This window comes from Gekko japonicus, unplaced genomic scaffold (assembly GCF_001447785.1).
Source record: "Gekko japonicus isolate JY-2015 unplaced genomic scaffold, Gekko_japonicus_V1.1 scaffold27, whole genome shotgun sequence".
Taxonomy (NCBI): domain Eukaryota; kingdom Metazoa; phylum Chordata; class Lepidosauria; order Squamata; family Gekkonidae; genus Gekko; species Gekko japonicus.
The window spans coordinates 783,122-796,716 of NW_015172002.1; the positions used below are offsets into that span (position 1 = coordinate 783,122).

Consider the following 13,595-nt stretch of genomic DNA (forward strand, 5'->3'; position numbering starts at 1 on the left):
AAAAGGACTACTGATGAAGGCTAAAGCAGAAAGTACCAAAGCAGGATTACAGACGAACAGCAAGAATGCAGAAGTAATGACTCTTAAGGAATCAGACAACTTTAAGGCTGATGGTGAAGAAATTACAATTGTTCAACATTTCCTATACCTTGGCTCAATCATCAACCAAAAGAGAGATTGCAACCAAGAAATCAGAAGGAGATTGAGACTGGGAAGGGCAGACATGAAGGAACCAGAAAAGATCCTTAAGTATAAGCAATGTTGCTGGACACCAAGATCAAGCTAATTCATAGTATAGTATTTCCGATTACTAGTTGTGGATACAAAAGTTGGACATTGAAAAAAGTTGATGGGAGGAAAACTGACATATTTGAAGTATGGTATTGGAGAAGAGTTTTACAGATACCGTGTCCTGCCAAAAACACAAATAAGTGGGTTCTAGATCAAATTAAGCCTGAATTCTCCCTAGAAGTGAAAAATTACTAAACTGAGGCTATCATACTTGGATCATATTGTGAGAAGGCGATACTTACTGGAAAAGATAATGCTAGCAAAAGTTGAAGGTAGCAGCAGGAAATGAGGAAGACCCAACATGAGAGCAATGGCCTTTAGTTTGAAAGACCTGATAGGATCTTTTGGAGGTTATTAATTCATAGAGTTACCATAAGTTGGAAATGACTTGACAGCACATAACATACAATGATATGGTTTCCTTCTAGGTGTTGGCTTAGTGACTGATAATCTGAAGCTTGGGTGATGTGCAGGTTGCCAAAATGTAGTTTTACACTTCCAGAATGGAAGCTAGTGTTTTCAAGTATGCAAATGCCACAACAGGGCAAATAAAACCAGATGGCAGCTGCAGAGAACTAATTGCCCAAGAGCTGCAGGATCCTGATTCAGACTGGGACCATGGCACAGGAGTCAGATGAATTTGAGTCTCCCCCTGGCTATTTCAGCTGAGGAAAATGGAATGGAGGAGAGGCTCATGTCCCTCCTAACCCTGTCCTACCATGCTAGTCTGAATTGGGACACTGTAGTTCTTGAGGGATTACTTCCCCACAACTGAATTACAGCTGCAGGGAATGTGAGTTGGGTTTGGGAAACACAGGCCCAGCTCATTAAAAAGTGTAACATTTAGTTTGGCCTTAAGCAAACATGATGGATATAACCCAGGTTCTTTATATTGGAATTAATCCCTTGAGGTAATGGATAATAAGGAAGGACCTAAACTTTACAGGTTTAATTAAATTCCAAGAGCTGCTTTTTAGCTGCCTGGACACAATTTCCATTTGCAAATGTCTCTTGTCTGGATTTACAGACTACAACAGTCTAGTTCTATTTCTCATCCCCTACAGAAAATAAGCCTCTGAGGTTAATTTTACTGTGTTTCCAGAATGGTAAGAACAGGTCTGATCTTTGTAAATTCATACTGATTTTAATTAAGCATTCCTTCTCCATCCCTTGTCCCTTTTCCATCTTTCACAGTTGGCTGCAACATAAATGCACATCCTATCTGTGTTTGATGATAAAAGTAATAGTTTCTTACCTTGCTGTGCTGAGTCTTGGTGTAATGGTAAAAGAACATATTAAATTCCTTGAGGCGCTCATCCTTCAGTTCATAAACTCCATGGCACGATACACCTGGCTTTCTTTATTAAAAAGATTGACTTAGATTAATAAAATTAATGATTAGTCACAATAATGCAAACAAATGAAACTATTTTAGGTCTTAGAACAAAAATGAGATTTTTGGTGCATATGGATATAGGGGGTCATATTCTGACAATACTACCAGATGCATAAAGATTCCAATTAGCACTCTAAGGATTTTTGATCCACCAGGAGTAAGCCTGTACCCTAGCCCTGGGTGACACTGTAGTGGGAGGACCTGTGGCTACTAGATACATGTATATTATATCTTGTTTCATATGCACTGGCTTCTATTCCCAAGTGTTGGTTATTACCTACAAAGCACCATACAGCAATGCCTGCATAATTATGAAACCACCTTCTCCATTAATCCACTCTGAACAAGAGAAAATCATAAATATCCAACAAATAAGAACGTGGAAAGCTGGAAACTATGCTATTTCTGATCATATTTATTTGATTATATAATAGAAATTAAGACAGAAGATGCCCAGCTATTTCCCAGGAACCCCTATTATTCCTTAGAAGCTTATCAGGAGTTCCTCAGTCATAAGATCAACCAGGATGGACATTTTTTTTTGAAAGACAGCTTGCCCATCATTACTGAATTTATTTTGTAGCTTGCAGGTGCTGGAAGCATTAGGCAGAAGTATGATGCCCAACCAAGTGAACTAAGTATGTGCTCTAGAACTTGTCACAGAGTCCTACAAGACAGTAGTACTTCTGCTCATGATCTGGAATCTTCAGGTGGGTCATGAAGCCTCCTCTGCTGGTCTGTAAGCCCTTCTAAAGCTGCATTTTTGCTGTTCTTTTTTCCTGGAAGAATCTGCTGCTAGTGTGCATGTATAGAAAGCAAGGACATTGTAACTCCTGCCTCTGTGGATGCAAGCTGAAATAACAGCAAGAGGTTAAGGCCAGATAGCTCAGCAATAGAGAGAATTCCTCAATGGTTCAAACTCTCAGCTTGTTCCTCACTATAATGCACTTCTTGGTGCTCAGCTTGTGCTTCGTGCCCTGTCTGTCTTAGTCTGCTCTCCATTTCCCTGGCCTTGACATCAGCAAGGCCATAACTTGCTCCCACTTTTCCAGTTACATGACTGATGTTACATGTTTGCAGCTTAATGGTTCTCACACTGCCAACTACAGGCTGAAGGCTGAAGCTGCTGGAAAGGTTTGGCAACTGCTTTGACACAGAGGATCCATAGCAACCAAACAAAGACTGAAATAGGAAAAATATTCTGCTACCTTGAGAAGGGTCCTTAAGAACCACTGCCTAAAACACAGTTAGTATTCTGGTGTCCAAGAAACAGACAGTCCCCACCACCTGTCTGTTCAGGCCTGTGCACAAGTCTGAAAGCTGGCTTTTCTCTGAATTTTTGAAAGCAGATTACTACATCTAACAGTAAACTGTCTGGCCACTGTGTGAATTATGAAACCAGCACCAACAAAGGACTCTGTACTTTCAGAGTATATTAAAAATATGACTTCAGACTGATGAGAATGGAATATGAGTAAAACTTTGTTGGTCTTAAAAGTGCCACTGGACTCAGACTTTGTTCTATGCTTTAGCAGACATTGAATACTAAGAGTAACTGAGAACCAAAGAATAGGAGGAGATGAAGAAATTGACCTGCTGCTCTCTGTGAGCATACAGAATCTTGACATAGATGGGCAGAGGATTTCCAAATTGTTATCCTGCCCATGAGTTTGTGTGGTTCCCCAGCTTCTGTTTCTCATATTAAACTTGTTGCAGCATGACAAAGAGATCACATCACTATCTGTTCACTTCTGAAAGAAAAGGAGTAAATGCTTACTTGAACAAGGCCACTTCGTGTATGACACTCTCCATACCAGTCTCATTGTTTTCCTGTTAAAAACATTTCACATGCTAATGCACTAAGAAGAAAATATGGTCATCTGAAAAATAGTAAGTCAAGTCTACCTAATTCTACAAATATTTTAACTATTGTCAGTTATATAAATAATGCAGCAACAATTCAAACAGTTAAAGGAAGGATGCCAGGCTGGTATCGACGAGGACCAGGGCTTTTTCTGTGGCAGCTCCAACTTGGTGGAATGAGCTTCCGGAAGAAATTAGGACCCTGCGGGACCTGTCACAGTTCTGCAGGGCCGCGAAAACGGAGCTCTTCCGCCAGGCATTTAGATAAGCAGCTGCATTTCAACATCTATACCCTGTGCCAACACTATTTCCAGCCTGAGCCTGCCGATAGTGGATTGTACTGCTGTAGGATGTTTACATATGCACTTTACCATAGCTGTATGCCATCGTTAGGTTAATTGTTTTAAGAACTATGCTGTGTATTTTATACTGATATTTGTATTGTTATTTTATTTATAACCTCTATTGTAAGTCACCCTGAGCCTGCTTTAGCAGAGAGGGCGGGATAAAAATCAAATAAATAAATAAATGAAGGAAACAATCTTGTATTTGCGCTGTGATATCTTTAAGAATGCTGCTGCAATTTAGTTGCAGCATATGCTAAAGAGGAAAACTTTATCTGTATTTATACCCAACAGTAAGTACACAGCGTTTAATTGAATAGTCCTAAATGTCACTTGAGCGTCAGCACCACATATTTCAGATCCCGTAATATTAAATAAGGCCCCACATATTTAAAATCTCATAATATTAAATACCCTGAGATTCTAAGATTTGATTTACATGAACTAGCTATTAGTCTAACTGCAAAGCTGTATTCTGAATAAGTATAGTACTTCTAATAGTTGTATTTGTTTTCTACTACTCTATTCTCTTATGGCATTGTACACAGAATAGCTTAATGCAAACATGCAATTACTCAGTTATTGGTGGGACATTTGACGGATGTCAAATGCAAACATGCAATTACTCAGTTACTGGGGGGACATTTGACGGATGTTAGCATACGTCTTTCTAGAGAGCTAACATATATCAATGCTGTGCAAGGTTACCTAAAGCAATATGGCTTCTCCAAGTTACAGAGTCCCCTGTGTGAATGGTTTCCACATTCAGGTCAATTTGCCTATTATGCATTTATATTCAGTCTCAATGCTCAGAAAATGGGGAAGAGTATGTACTTATGTTTGAGAGCTCCTGTGCCTCAAGGAACCTCTGGATAGGGGCAAGTATTTTAAAATTTCTGGAAGGGAGGGAGGGAGGAAAAAGATAAAAAAGAAACTACTCACATCTTTGGGTAAAGATTTTGCAAGAGCACTGTGAGCCATTGGTTCAATACAGAGCAAATGGATAATTTCTCTCATAGTAACATCATTTTTTGTCACATGACTGACACCTGGTACATATCTTTCTCCTGACAGGGAAAGCAATGAGGAAAAGCAGTGAACTCAAAATGCAGTGTACCTTTCACACAATACCACCAACAGTTCAATAGATCAATGGTTCTCCAAAGGCAACACCAAATGCTAGGAAATGGGGCACAAATAAGTCTCTGAACATTGCAGGACTCTGAACAGGTAACAGCACCATCCCAACCTCCCCAATTAAATAAGTGCAATGGCAGAAGGTTTGTGACCTATATATACCCCTTCTGATTGGTTATAAACAGATCCACTAATTTTTGCCATCCCCCCCCCCCGTGTCCTTTATACAGTGGTCCTACAATTAACCTTCCTTCCCTTCCCTGTTGATTTTGGCCTTATTACAGCAAGAAATCAAGGCCTGAGAGTTCAGCCACCTGCCTTCATCTGTTGAGGCTAAATTTGAGAACTTTAGCATTGGATCAATATAAAAATGTATTATTTAAGGAATATGAGATACAGTGCTCTCAGTTTTATAGCAAGCCAATCAGTAAATGTGCATTTTGACTTTCATACAGAGCTGATGTATATTTTCCACTGATATTTCATTTTTATTCCTCATATACCATTAATGCCAGTATCAGCCACCGTCAGAAGCCATTTCCCACACAGTTTCCAGAAGCAGTGCTATATAGAAATCTTGTCAATCAACAGTCTCTGGAAGTACAACTTTATCCATGGAACAGACAAATATTCTATCCAATGAGATCCCTGAGCTATCAGTTCAACTAGGCTCTTTTTGGGAGAGAAACAGCCACCCACTCCAAGTCTATCATAGGACCAACATAAGGGACACTAGAGAAACAAAAGTGGTGTGACTGCAAGAATGAATTATGGTAGACCACATGACTATCAAGGAAAGGGGCTTTTATATGGGCCTCAGGAACCAGCTTATGATCGTTTATGATAGTGGTAACACTGGATACACAACTGCAAAGTAATCTGAGAAGGGCCTCAGGAACCAGCTTATGATCGTTTGTGATAGTGGTAACACTGGATAATATTAAGTATTAATGGAAGTAAGCCTTGTAAAAAAAGATTGTTTACCTGCAGCTGTTGTTCATCAAGGGGGTATCTGCGCATTGACACTGATGGACTTTGCACCCATGCAAAGCAAGAGTTTCAGGAATTTCTAGAGCTACAACTCTAAATAAAACTTAAGTGAGAAAATCCCCTTCCCCAGAGGAACAGACTCAGATGATGAATGCTTGATGGGACAGTCATACCTATACCACTCAGTTCTTTCTAACTTAAAAGCAGCATCTTAAAATGCCTGTTGCCGGAAAAGAGGCTGGGTTGTGTGAATGCACATATGACCACAACAGTTAAATTTAAGCAGCCTGGTTTTACTTCTTTGGTGCCTCTGTGCATCACACTGATGAAAACTAGTAAGCTGACCAAGTTAGAGGTGGGTGCAGGCACCATCGACAGAAGAGAAACTGCACTACAGTTCAGCCAAAATAAGCATCCACCCATGCCCTAGTGTTAAGGGCTTAGTGCTTAAGAAAAGTGGATGGCAACATCCAGGCAGCACCACAGTGAAAGTTGAGGCACAGAGATAAACTTTACAAATGCAGAGGAAGCAGCCATTGCCCTAGTTAAATGCACCTTGACTGTAGCAAGCGGAGTTTTATGTGCTAAATGGTAGTAGATTTTAATCTAGGTAGGCTTATCCAGTGGCTAATTCATTGAGATGACTCAGGCTATCCTCTTAAAACTTTACAAATGCAGAGGAAGCAGCCATTGCCCTAGTTAAATGCACCTTGACTGTAGCAAGCGGAGTTTTATGTGCTAAATGGTAGTAGATTTTAATCTAGGTAGGCTTATCCAGTGGCTAATTCATTGAGATGACTCAGGCAATCCTCTAACAGGGTAAAACACGAAAAGTCTAGTTTGCTTCCAGTAGGAAGAAGTGTGATCTATGTAGAAGGCCAGCCCTCACCAGACATCCAGGGAATGGAACGACCTATCAGCGGTGGGCAGGGCTATGTCCTGATCTGGATGGAATTCTGACATCATCCAAGACAAGAAGGTGTTATCACAGTTGAGAACCATCTATCTCTGTAAAAGCACAGAAAGGATGTGCCTGCCCTAAGGGTAGACAGTTCCAATGCTTTTCAAGGGAGAGTAGATAGTGCTGAGAAAGGCAGCCCTGAAAGAGACAGAAGACAAGAGTACAGAATGCCATGGGTTCAAAAAGCTTGCTCATGAGTTGGGTGAGGACCCATGAAGGTATGGAAGGCTACACTGGATACAGCTGAACAAGGCCCTGGAAAAATTGTTTCTCCATTGGCTGAGACAATAGACTTGAATTAGAGGCCATGAAGCAGAGATGACAGCCAGGTGAGATCTGAGAGAAAAGCATGCCAGACCCAGACACCAAAGCTGGAACAGGCACTCTAGGATGAAGGGCAGCAAGCACATGGATGTGTCTAATCCATGCTGTGAAATAAAGGTGGAGAAACACTTCTATTTCTTTCAAAGGATGTTTTGAATGACGTGACCTTCACCATAGGTGATCAGTACAGATCAGCCAAAAGGCCTAAGAATCCTTGAGGAGAGCTCCCTGATTCTTGGAAGGCTCCCATGTGTATGACAAAGAAATTTACTCCTGGGAAGAGAAAAACAAGAAAAAAATGAGGTAAAATCTCAGAGAAGTTTCCTCATGTTGTTACTGCTGTGATGAACAAAAAGGAACTAACCAGCTGTGCAACTCTACCCTCTCCAGCACACGTGGTTAAAGCTCATGCCTATGGTTATAGCTCTAGACATTTCTGAAATTATTGCTTTGCACAGGCACAAAGCTCATCAGTGTGATGCACAGAAACCATGAAGTAGTTAAGAAATATGCCCATCTAATAAACAGAGTACATTTGTTTTAGATATTAAGTATTCAGTTATACTTGATATTTGTAAAATGAATGGCAAAAGTCACCCTCAGCTCTCAATCAGAGGTGCAGGATTTTGTAAAGGAGGGGGAATGCCTGTTAAACCACCGCAGTCATGCAACAAGAATTACAGGAAACAAGCAAGCAAAGAGTGAATGACAGAAGCTACTTTTGATCAGATTTTCTGAACAGAAGGATAGACCACCCGGAAGGAAAAAAGGCTTAGACCTCATCTTTCCTGTAGGCAAATGTTTCTTACCTACAACGTAGATAAGAACTTGAAGCATTTCTTCTATGAGTGTGTTACACTGCTTATTCAAGTCCTGTAGATTTAAAGAACAACTACTCAGAAGAAACCAATCCAATTCTTGGGAGAATATAGTAATGTGAAAAATGCAAGATTAAGGTTAACTGATGCAAGCCTGATTACGTTATGAACGAAAATGTAAAAAACAAGATTGAACTTGCATCGCAAAATTAGGTCTGCCAGCTACTGTAGAGGTCCTATTTTTGATGTATACAAGAATCATATGCAAAAAGTCTTAGTCATTACAGTGTTATGGTGTTTGAGCTATACAGTACATTTGCAGACAACATAGGCTGAAACAGAAGAATTCAACCTGCAGCAACCCAAGTATCCCCACTTTGACTAAAAGGATTTTTGCAGAGCCCCAAGCCATCCCCCCTCTCCCATGGTTGCACACACCAGAATTCATCTTTATCATACACATTTTAGAATCATGTAATTTTAGCATATATATTTTAGAAACAAGAAAAATGTTTGTTATCTGAACATGGCCTACAAGTTAAGGTTTCAGAAGGAAGCTGGTTCTGTAGGGTCACATGATGAGCTAGGGTAACAGCAGAGGGGAATAAATATTTTTATCAGGATCCCCCCCTTCAGTCTAGTGCCAGTGTCCTCACAATGGCAGCATGTATTGATTTGTGGGTTAACTGGGAAATACTGACCACATCAGACTTCCCTGTCACACCATCAAAAAAACCTATGAAAGAGGCCAAAGAAACAGTTATTGACCTGCTGCTAGCCATCCCTGAGGTACTCTGTCCCATACTTTGCTGAAGCACAGAAACTTTCCTATCCTTAATACCAAGGAAAAGAATTTAGATTAAACACAAGAAGGGAAAGGTTTATTTTACAGTGAGGGGGAAAGTAAACTGGACATGTTCAGGATCAGCTTTATACAAATGTAATTTACTGAGAGACAAAGCTATGGAGATAGTTTTTTTACATACTATATTGCGTTAGAGCAGAGAAAACACCAGTAACTGCCAGACTACTTTGGACTTCAAAAGATGCTACTTTTTCTACAGATTTCCTACCTTTTAAAAATTATATGAGAGCCTTCCCTGCACCTTCCAAATAACAGAAAGACTGTATATGAGAACCATCAACCAGTGTATGTGACACTAGATCACCACTCTGAAGAGCCCACTTCTACCTGAAGCAACTCGAGGCACAAGATACCTAAACTGCCTAAGGAACCTCTAAACCAGGGGTGTCAAAACATACAGCCCACAGGCCAGATCCAGCCCCTGCAGGGTTGCTATCTGGCCTGTGAGCAATTGGCAATTTGCTGCTTCCTGCATCGCAGCTCCTTTTGTTGAGTTTCTCCTATTTCCTGCTTTGCAGAGAGAAAGAAAGCCAAGCCTCCCTTCTCTTGACTGGCTGAGGGCTTCTCCCCCTCCCCTGGGGAGGGGGGAGGGAGAGAGAGAAAGAGAGAGATGGAGTCCCATGGCACTTGAAAAGATCCCTCTTTCCAGTTCTAACAGATGGGGGTGGAAAAAATCTAACAGCACAGCTTGCATTCTTTATTAGTGAAAGGGAGCAAGAGTCCAGTAGCTCCTTAACAACTTACAACATTTGTGGCAGGGTAGGAGCTTTTGTGAATCACTGCTCATTTCTTCAGACACAGCTAGAATCCGAGTCCATCTGTCCTTATATTTTGGAGAGTGAAGTGATTTCAGATGACAAATGACAATAGCAGGCATTGGTAATAAGAGAAGAAACCTAGATCTCAATTCAGTCTAGGAGAATGCATTGTCTTGAGCTTCATTATCAGTTGCAGTTCAGTAGTCTCTCTTTCTAAACTCCCTGAATCCTCCTGTACCAAATTAAGACCTAGGTTTCCTGTCTCATTACCATGCCTACTACCCATCTGCATATCACACCTAATCCAATCACCCCTGCTATTGCCATTCAACATCTAAAATCATCTTAATAAAGTTGATATCATCAGTACCTTGTGTTACATTTTATGGCACACATGGCCCGGCCCGACAAAGTGACATTTATGCCAGATCTGGCCCTCATAACAAATGAGTTCAACACCTCTGCAATCCTCTAGGACTAAAGCACCAGTTATATAGCATTTTTCCTTTCTGTTCCTCCCCTTTCCTTTTCCCTCTAAGTGTCCTGATTGGTCCCTGCTGGCTTTCTTTCCAAACTAGCAGGTACAACAGGTACAAAAGGGATTGTACAACAGGTACAAAAGGGATTGGCAGATATGGAAAATGGGGACAAGCCTAGTTCTGGCCATTACGGGCCATAACTCAAGAGTCATTCAAATTCTTATCAATTTCACCCATTGATTAGAGAGAATTTGCATAGCAAGAAACTTCTTTACTGGTTAATTATGACTAGAGAATGCCAACTCAACAGGGGCAGGAAGGGGCCTAGAAGAAAATTCAGACCTGCTCATAGAAATAGGGAAGGGGGAAAACCCCAAAAAAGATGAACATCACTCAGCTGAAAACAGTTATTGGGAATGGTGTTTGTCTCCCTATACTGAAATCTTCTGAACTGGAAAACAGATTGAAAACCAATTCAATTTAATGCCAGAAGTAACTGAGGATTACATTGGAACCGTACCTCCTTGGTACTACTCAGAGTTCATAGGGCTGAATTATTGAATACCAGCAACTACTTAGCACTTTTCCCTGGATGGTGCTCTGGAAGCTTTCAGTGACAGCAACTGTATAAGCTCCTGTCCTTCAAAAAAAGGGGAAATCTAATTCTGTATACCTCCCTCCAAGGTGTACAGTGCCCACTTCCATTCTGAGAAAATGGAGAGGGTTTCATTTTCAGGTTAGCTAGATGGCTGTGAACCCCCTCGTGTATAATTGCAGACCTTCAGGAGTTACTGGATTCCTGTTTGAGAAACACTGATCTAGAAAGTCATTGGCTTATTAGATACTATTACGTAATTTCTGCATCATTAATTTATTTATTAAATTTATAATCCCACCCTACCCCCAAAATAGGCTCATTTTTAATGGGCTCATTTAATAGACCAGCTTTTTATTTGGTTTTAATTTATGCAATCCTAATCCTATTACCTTGCTTACTGGTTGTTTCATCCTATTAATTTCATTGATGTACACTGCATAATCCGACTTGAGTCTCAGTGAGAAAGGAAGACTGTAAATAATATAAGTAATAAATAACATAATGCCAAAGCACAATCTATGGCTTCATGAACAACCCTGAAGGAGCTGCAGGCTTACTTGATCTCTTCTCCTGTTGTACATGATGAGGTAATTAGCTGCATCTGCAGCTGCTCACAGTTTGTTATTATAGCTGAACAGAGAGACAGTACTCTGCTGGGAAAATTGAACTAATCAGCTTACTGTATGAGAGGGGAGGAAGAACTGAGCAAGCAAGGCTCAAGTTCAAGCCTCATTCATGCAGAAACTTGTGGTTTGCTGTTTTGTCTCATCCAAACCTTTAAGATTAATAACAATCTGATGAAAAAAGCCTAGTATGCTGATTCTTCAATAAAACACTGTGTTTACATTTAAGCAAAATACTGTTTTTGCAGCAGAACAAGTATAATCATGAAGTTTGTGCATGATTAATCTGTGAAAATAGCATAGGTTTGGTTACCTGATCCTTAGTTGGCATGATGTTCTTAAAAGCATCGAGCAGTTCATACCGTTGGAGTACCAACAACAGAAAACTGTTTGGATCCATATATGCTGCACCAACCTAACAGATACACCCACATGAAACAGAATTAAATAATAGAAGAAATACACAAGAACTATGTTACTATATGGGTAAGGAAGTTCAAAAGATGTCACCTGAAGCAGGATTATATCCTTATCAAACATTTCTTCTCTGCATTTAACATCTTGATAATAAAACATCTGAAAAGAAAAATATGTTTAACAAGTTAATTAAGTTTAATCCACAGACCAGCTCCTTATATTTTAGGAATGGGTGTCCATGGCTAATTTCTAGACACATATATATGCACAAAAATCTTAAATTAAAAACCAAGTTATATTTTTGCTTCAAATTATTTCAAAAACTACATACATTTAAGAGACCAAGCACTGGAATGTGAAATGACCCTGCTGCCATGTTTGCCACTGCCTGAGTTTCCTGCTGCCAAATGGGGGGACTTGCTATGGTCCATGAGGGATAACTTCCACTTTCCCAATGCCCCATTCTTCTATTGGTGTCTGTCCAGTTGGATTGGTCCCTGTTCCTGCCCTGGGGGTTGGGTACCTCTCCTCTGAAGTCATCCACACTACTCCCCGCTCCCCATGGGGCTGCTGTGTCCAACAATGATGAGTGATGATCACTGAGGCCCACTGGGCTGGTTGGCCACTTTTCAAGCTGCGGAAGACTTCTCTAGTACTACTACTGGGGGGAGACAGACCGAAGCCTCGAGCTTTCCCACCCCTGCAGCTGTCTTGAGTCACATTTGGGAGGTTCTCTAGACCCCTAACCCCGCTGCCCAAAATTTCAGGGGGGGGGGCTCTCTCTTAAAGGATTTGTCTTTTTCTTTGTAGCTGAAGGAACAGCCTTTTTTCATCCAGAGGATGTTGATGGCCTGTCCTATGTTTCCCTACCATACAGGTGAGCTTTCTCCAGTGGCTAGCACCACACAACTGGGCCATAGTTTCCCCAGATATAGGCTTCGGGGGGGGGGGGGGAGAGGAAAACCTGAAGACAAAGAGGCAAATAAATGTAGGTTGGCTGTTGGGTGGGAAAGGGAAAAAGAAACAGGGAAAGGGGAGAGGTTATGGGGGCTTTCAGGAAACGGGAAGGAGAAATAGTGGGTGAGGGGGAAATGAAATGCCTCCCACAAGTCCTTGCCAGTTCCCACTTGCATGAACTAATAGCAACTTGGATCGGGGTGCTGCCATGCAAAGAGGGCAAAAAATCACATCCCCGCATCTCCCATAAGCACCAATTGTGTTGATGTAAGCAGCAGGATGGTAATTTCATCCCCTTTCCCAACTTATCCAAAGTGGCTATTAATCCATGAGTCCCTGGGACTCAGCTTTCCTGGGACAGAAGGGACTGCTGAGAGGAGGGGAAAACAGGACGGAACTACTGATGGATCACTGAATCTAACCCATATGGTGAAATTTACATAATTTATTTTGGTCTGAAACAGCAGAACATAGTTTGAGTCCAGTGGCACTTTTAAGACCAAAAAAGTTTTATTCAAGGTAAAGCACAAGCATATTTGCAATCAGGGGTCATTACGTAAAAAAGAGCTAGGGGAACTCATTAGCATAACTCATTAGCATATGCCACACACCCTGTCATCACCGGAAGTGTCATAAAGCCACACCCCCTGACATCACCGGAAATGTGTCATAAGCCCACACACCCCGCCCCCAACGGTCCCGGCCGCCACTGCCGGCCTTGCAGCCCCACTGCCGAGCCCCATGAGGGGCCCGGCGGTGGACCTGCAAGGCCGG

At 41.2% G+C, this 13,595-nt stretch overlaps 1 protein-coding gene across 1 annotated transcript in view; it reads right to left on the reverse strand.

The window, feature by feature from the left end:
* The window catches only part of UBR1 (ubiquitin protein ligase E3 component n-recognin 1), a 105,186-nt gene that overhangs the window by 37,045 nt on the left and 54,546 nt on the right, over window positions 1-13,595 (reverse strand). Inside the window, exons 18-23 of the mRNA XM_015420081.1 lie at window positions 11,958-12,023; window positions 11,761-11,862; window positions 8,116-8,179; window positions 4,837-4,961; window positions 3,465-3,517; window positions 1,547-1,649 (exon numbers count right to left, since the gene is read on the reverse strand). Of these exons, the coding sequence (XP_015275567.1) occupies window positions 1,547-1,649; window positions 3,465-3,517; window positions 4,837-4,961; window positions 8,116-8,179; window positions 11,761-11,862; window positions 11,958-12,023 (513 nt within the window). The remainder of the gene's footprint in view (window positions 1-1,546; window positions 1,650-3,464; window positions 3,518-4,836; window positions 4,962-8,115; window positions 8,180-11,760; window positions 11,863-11,957; window positions 12,024-13,595) is intronic.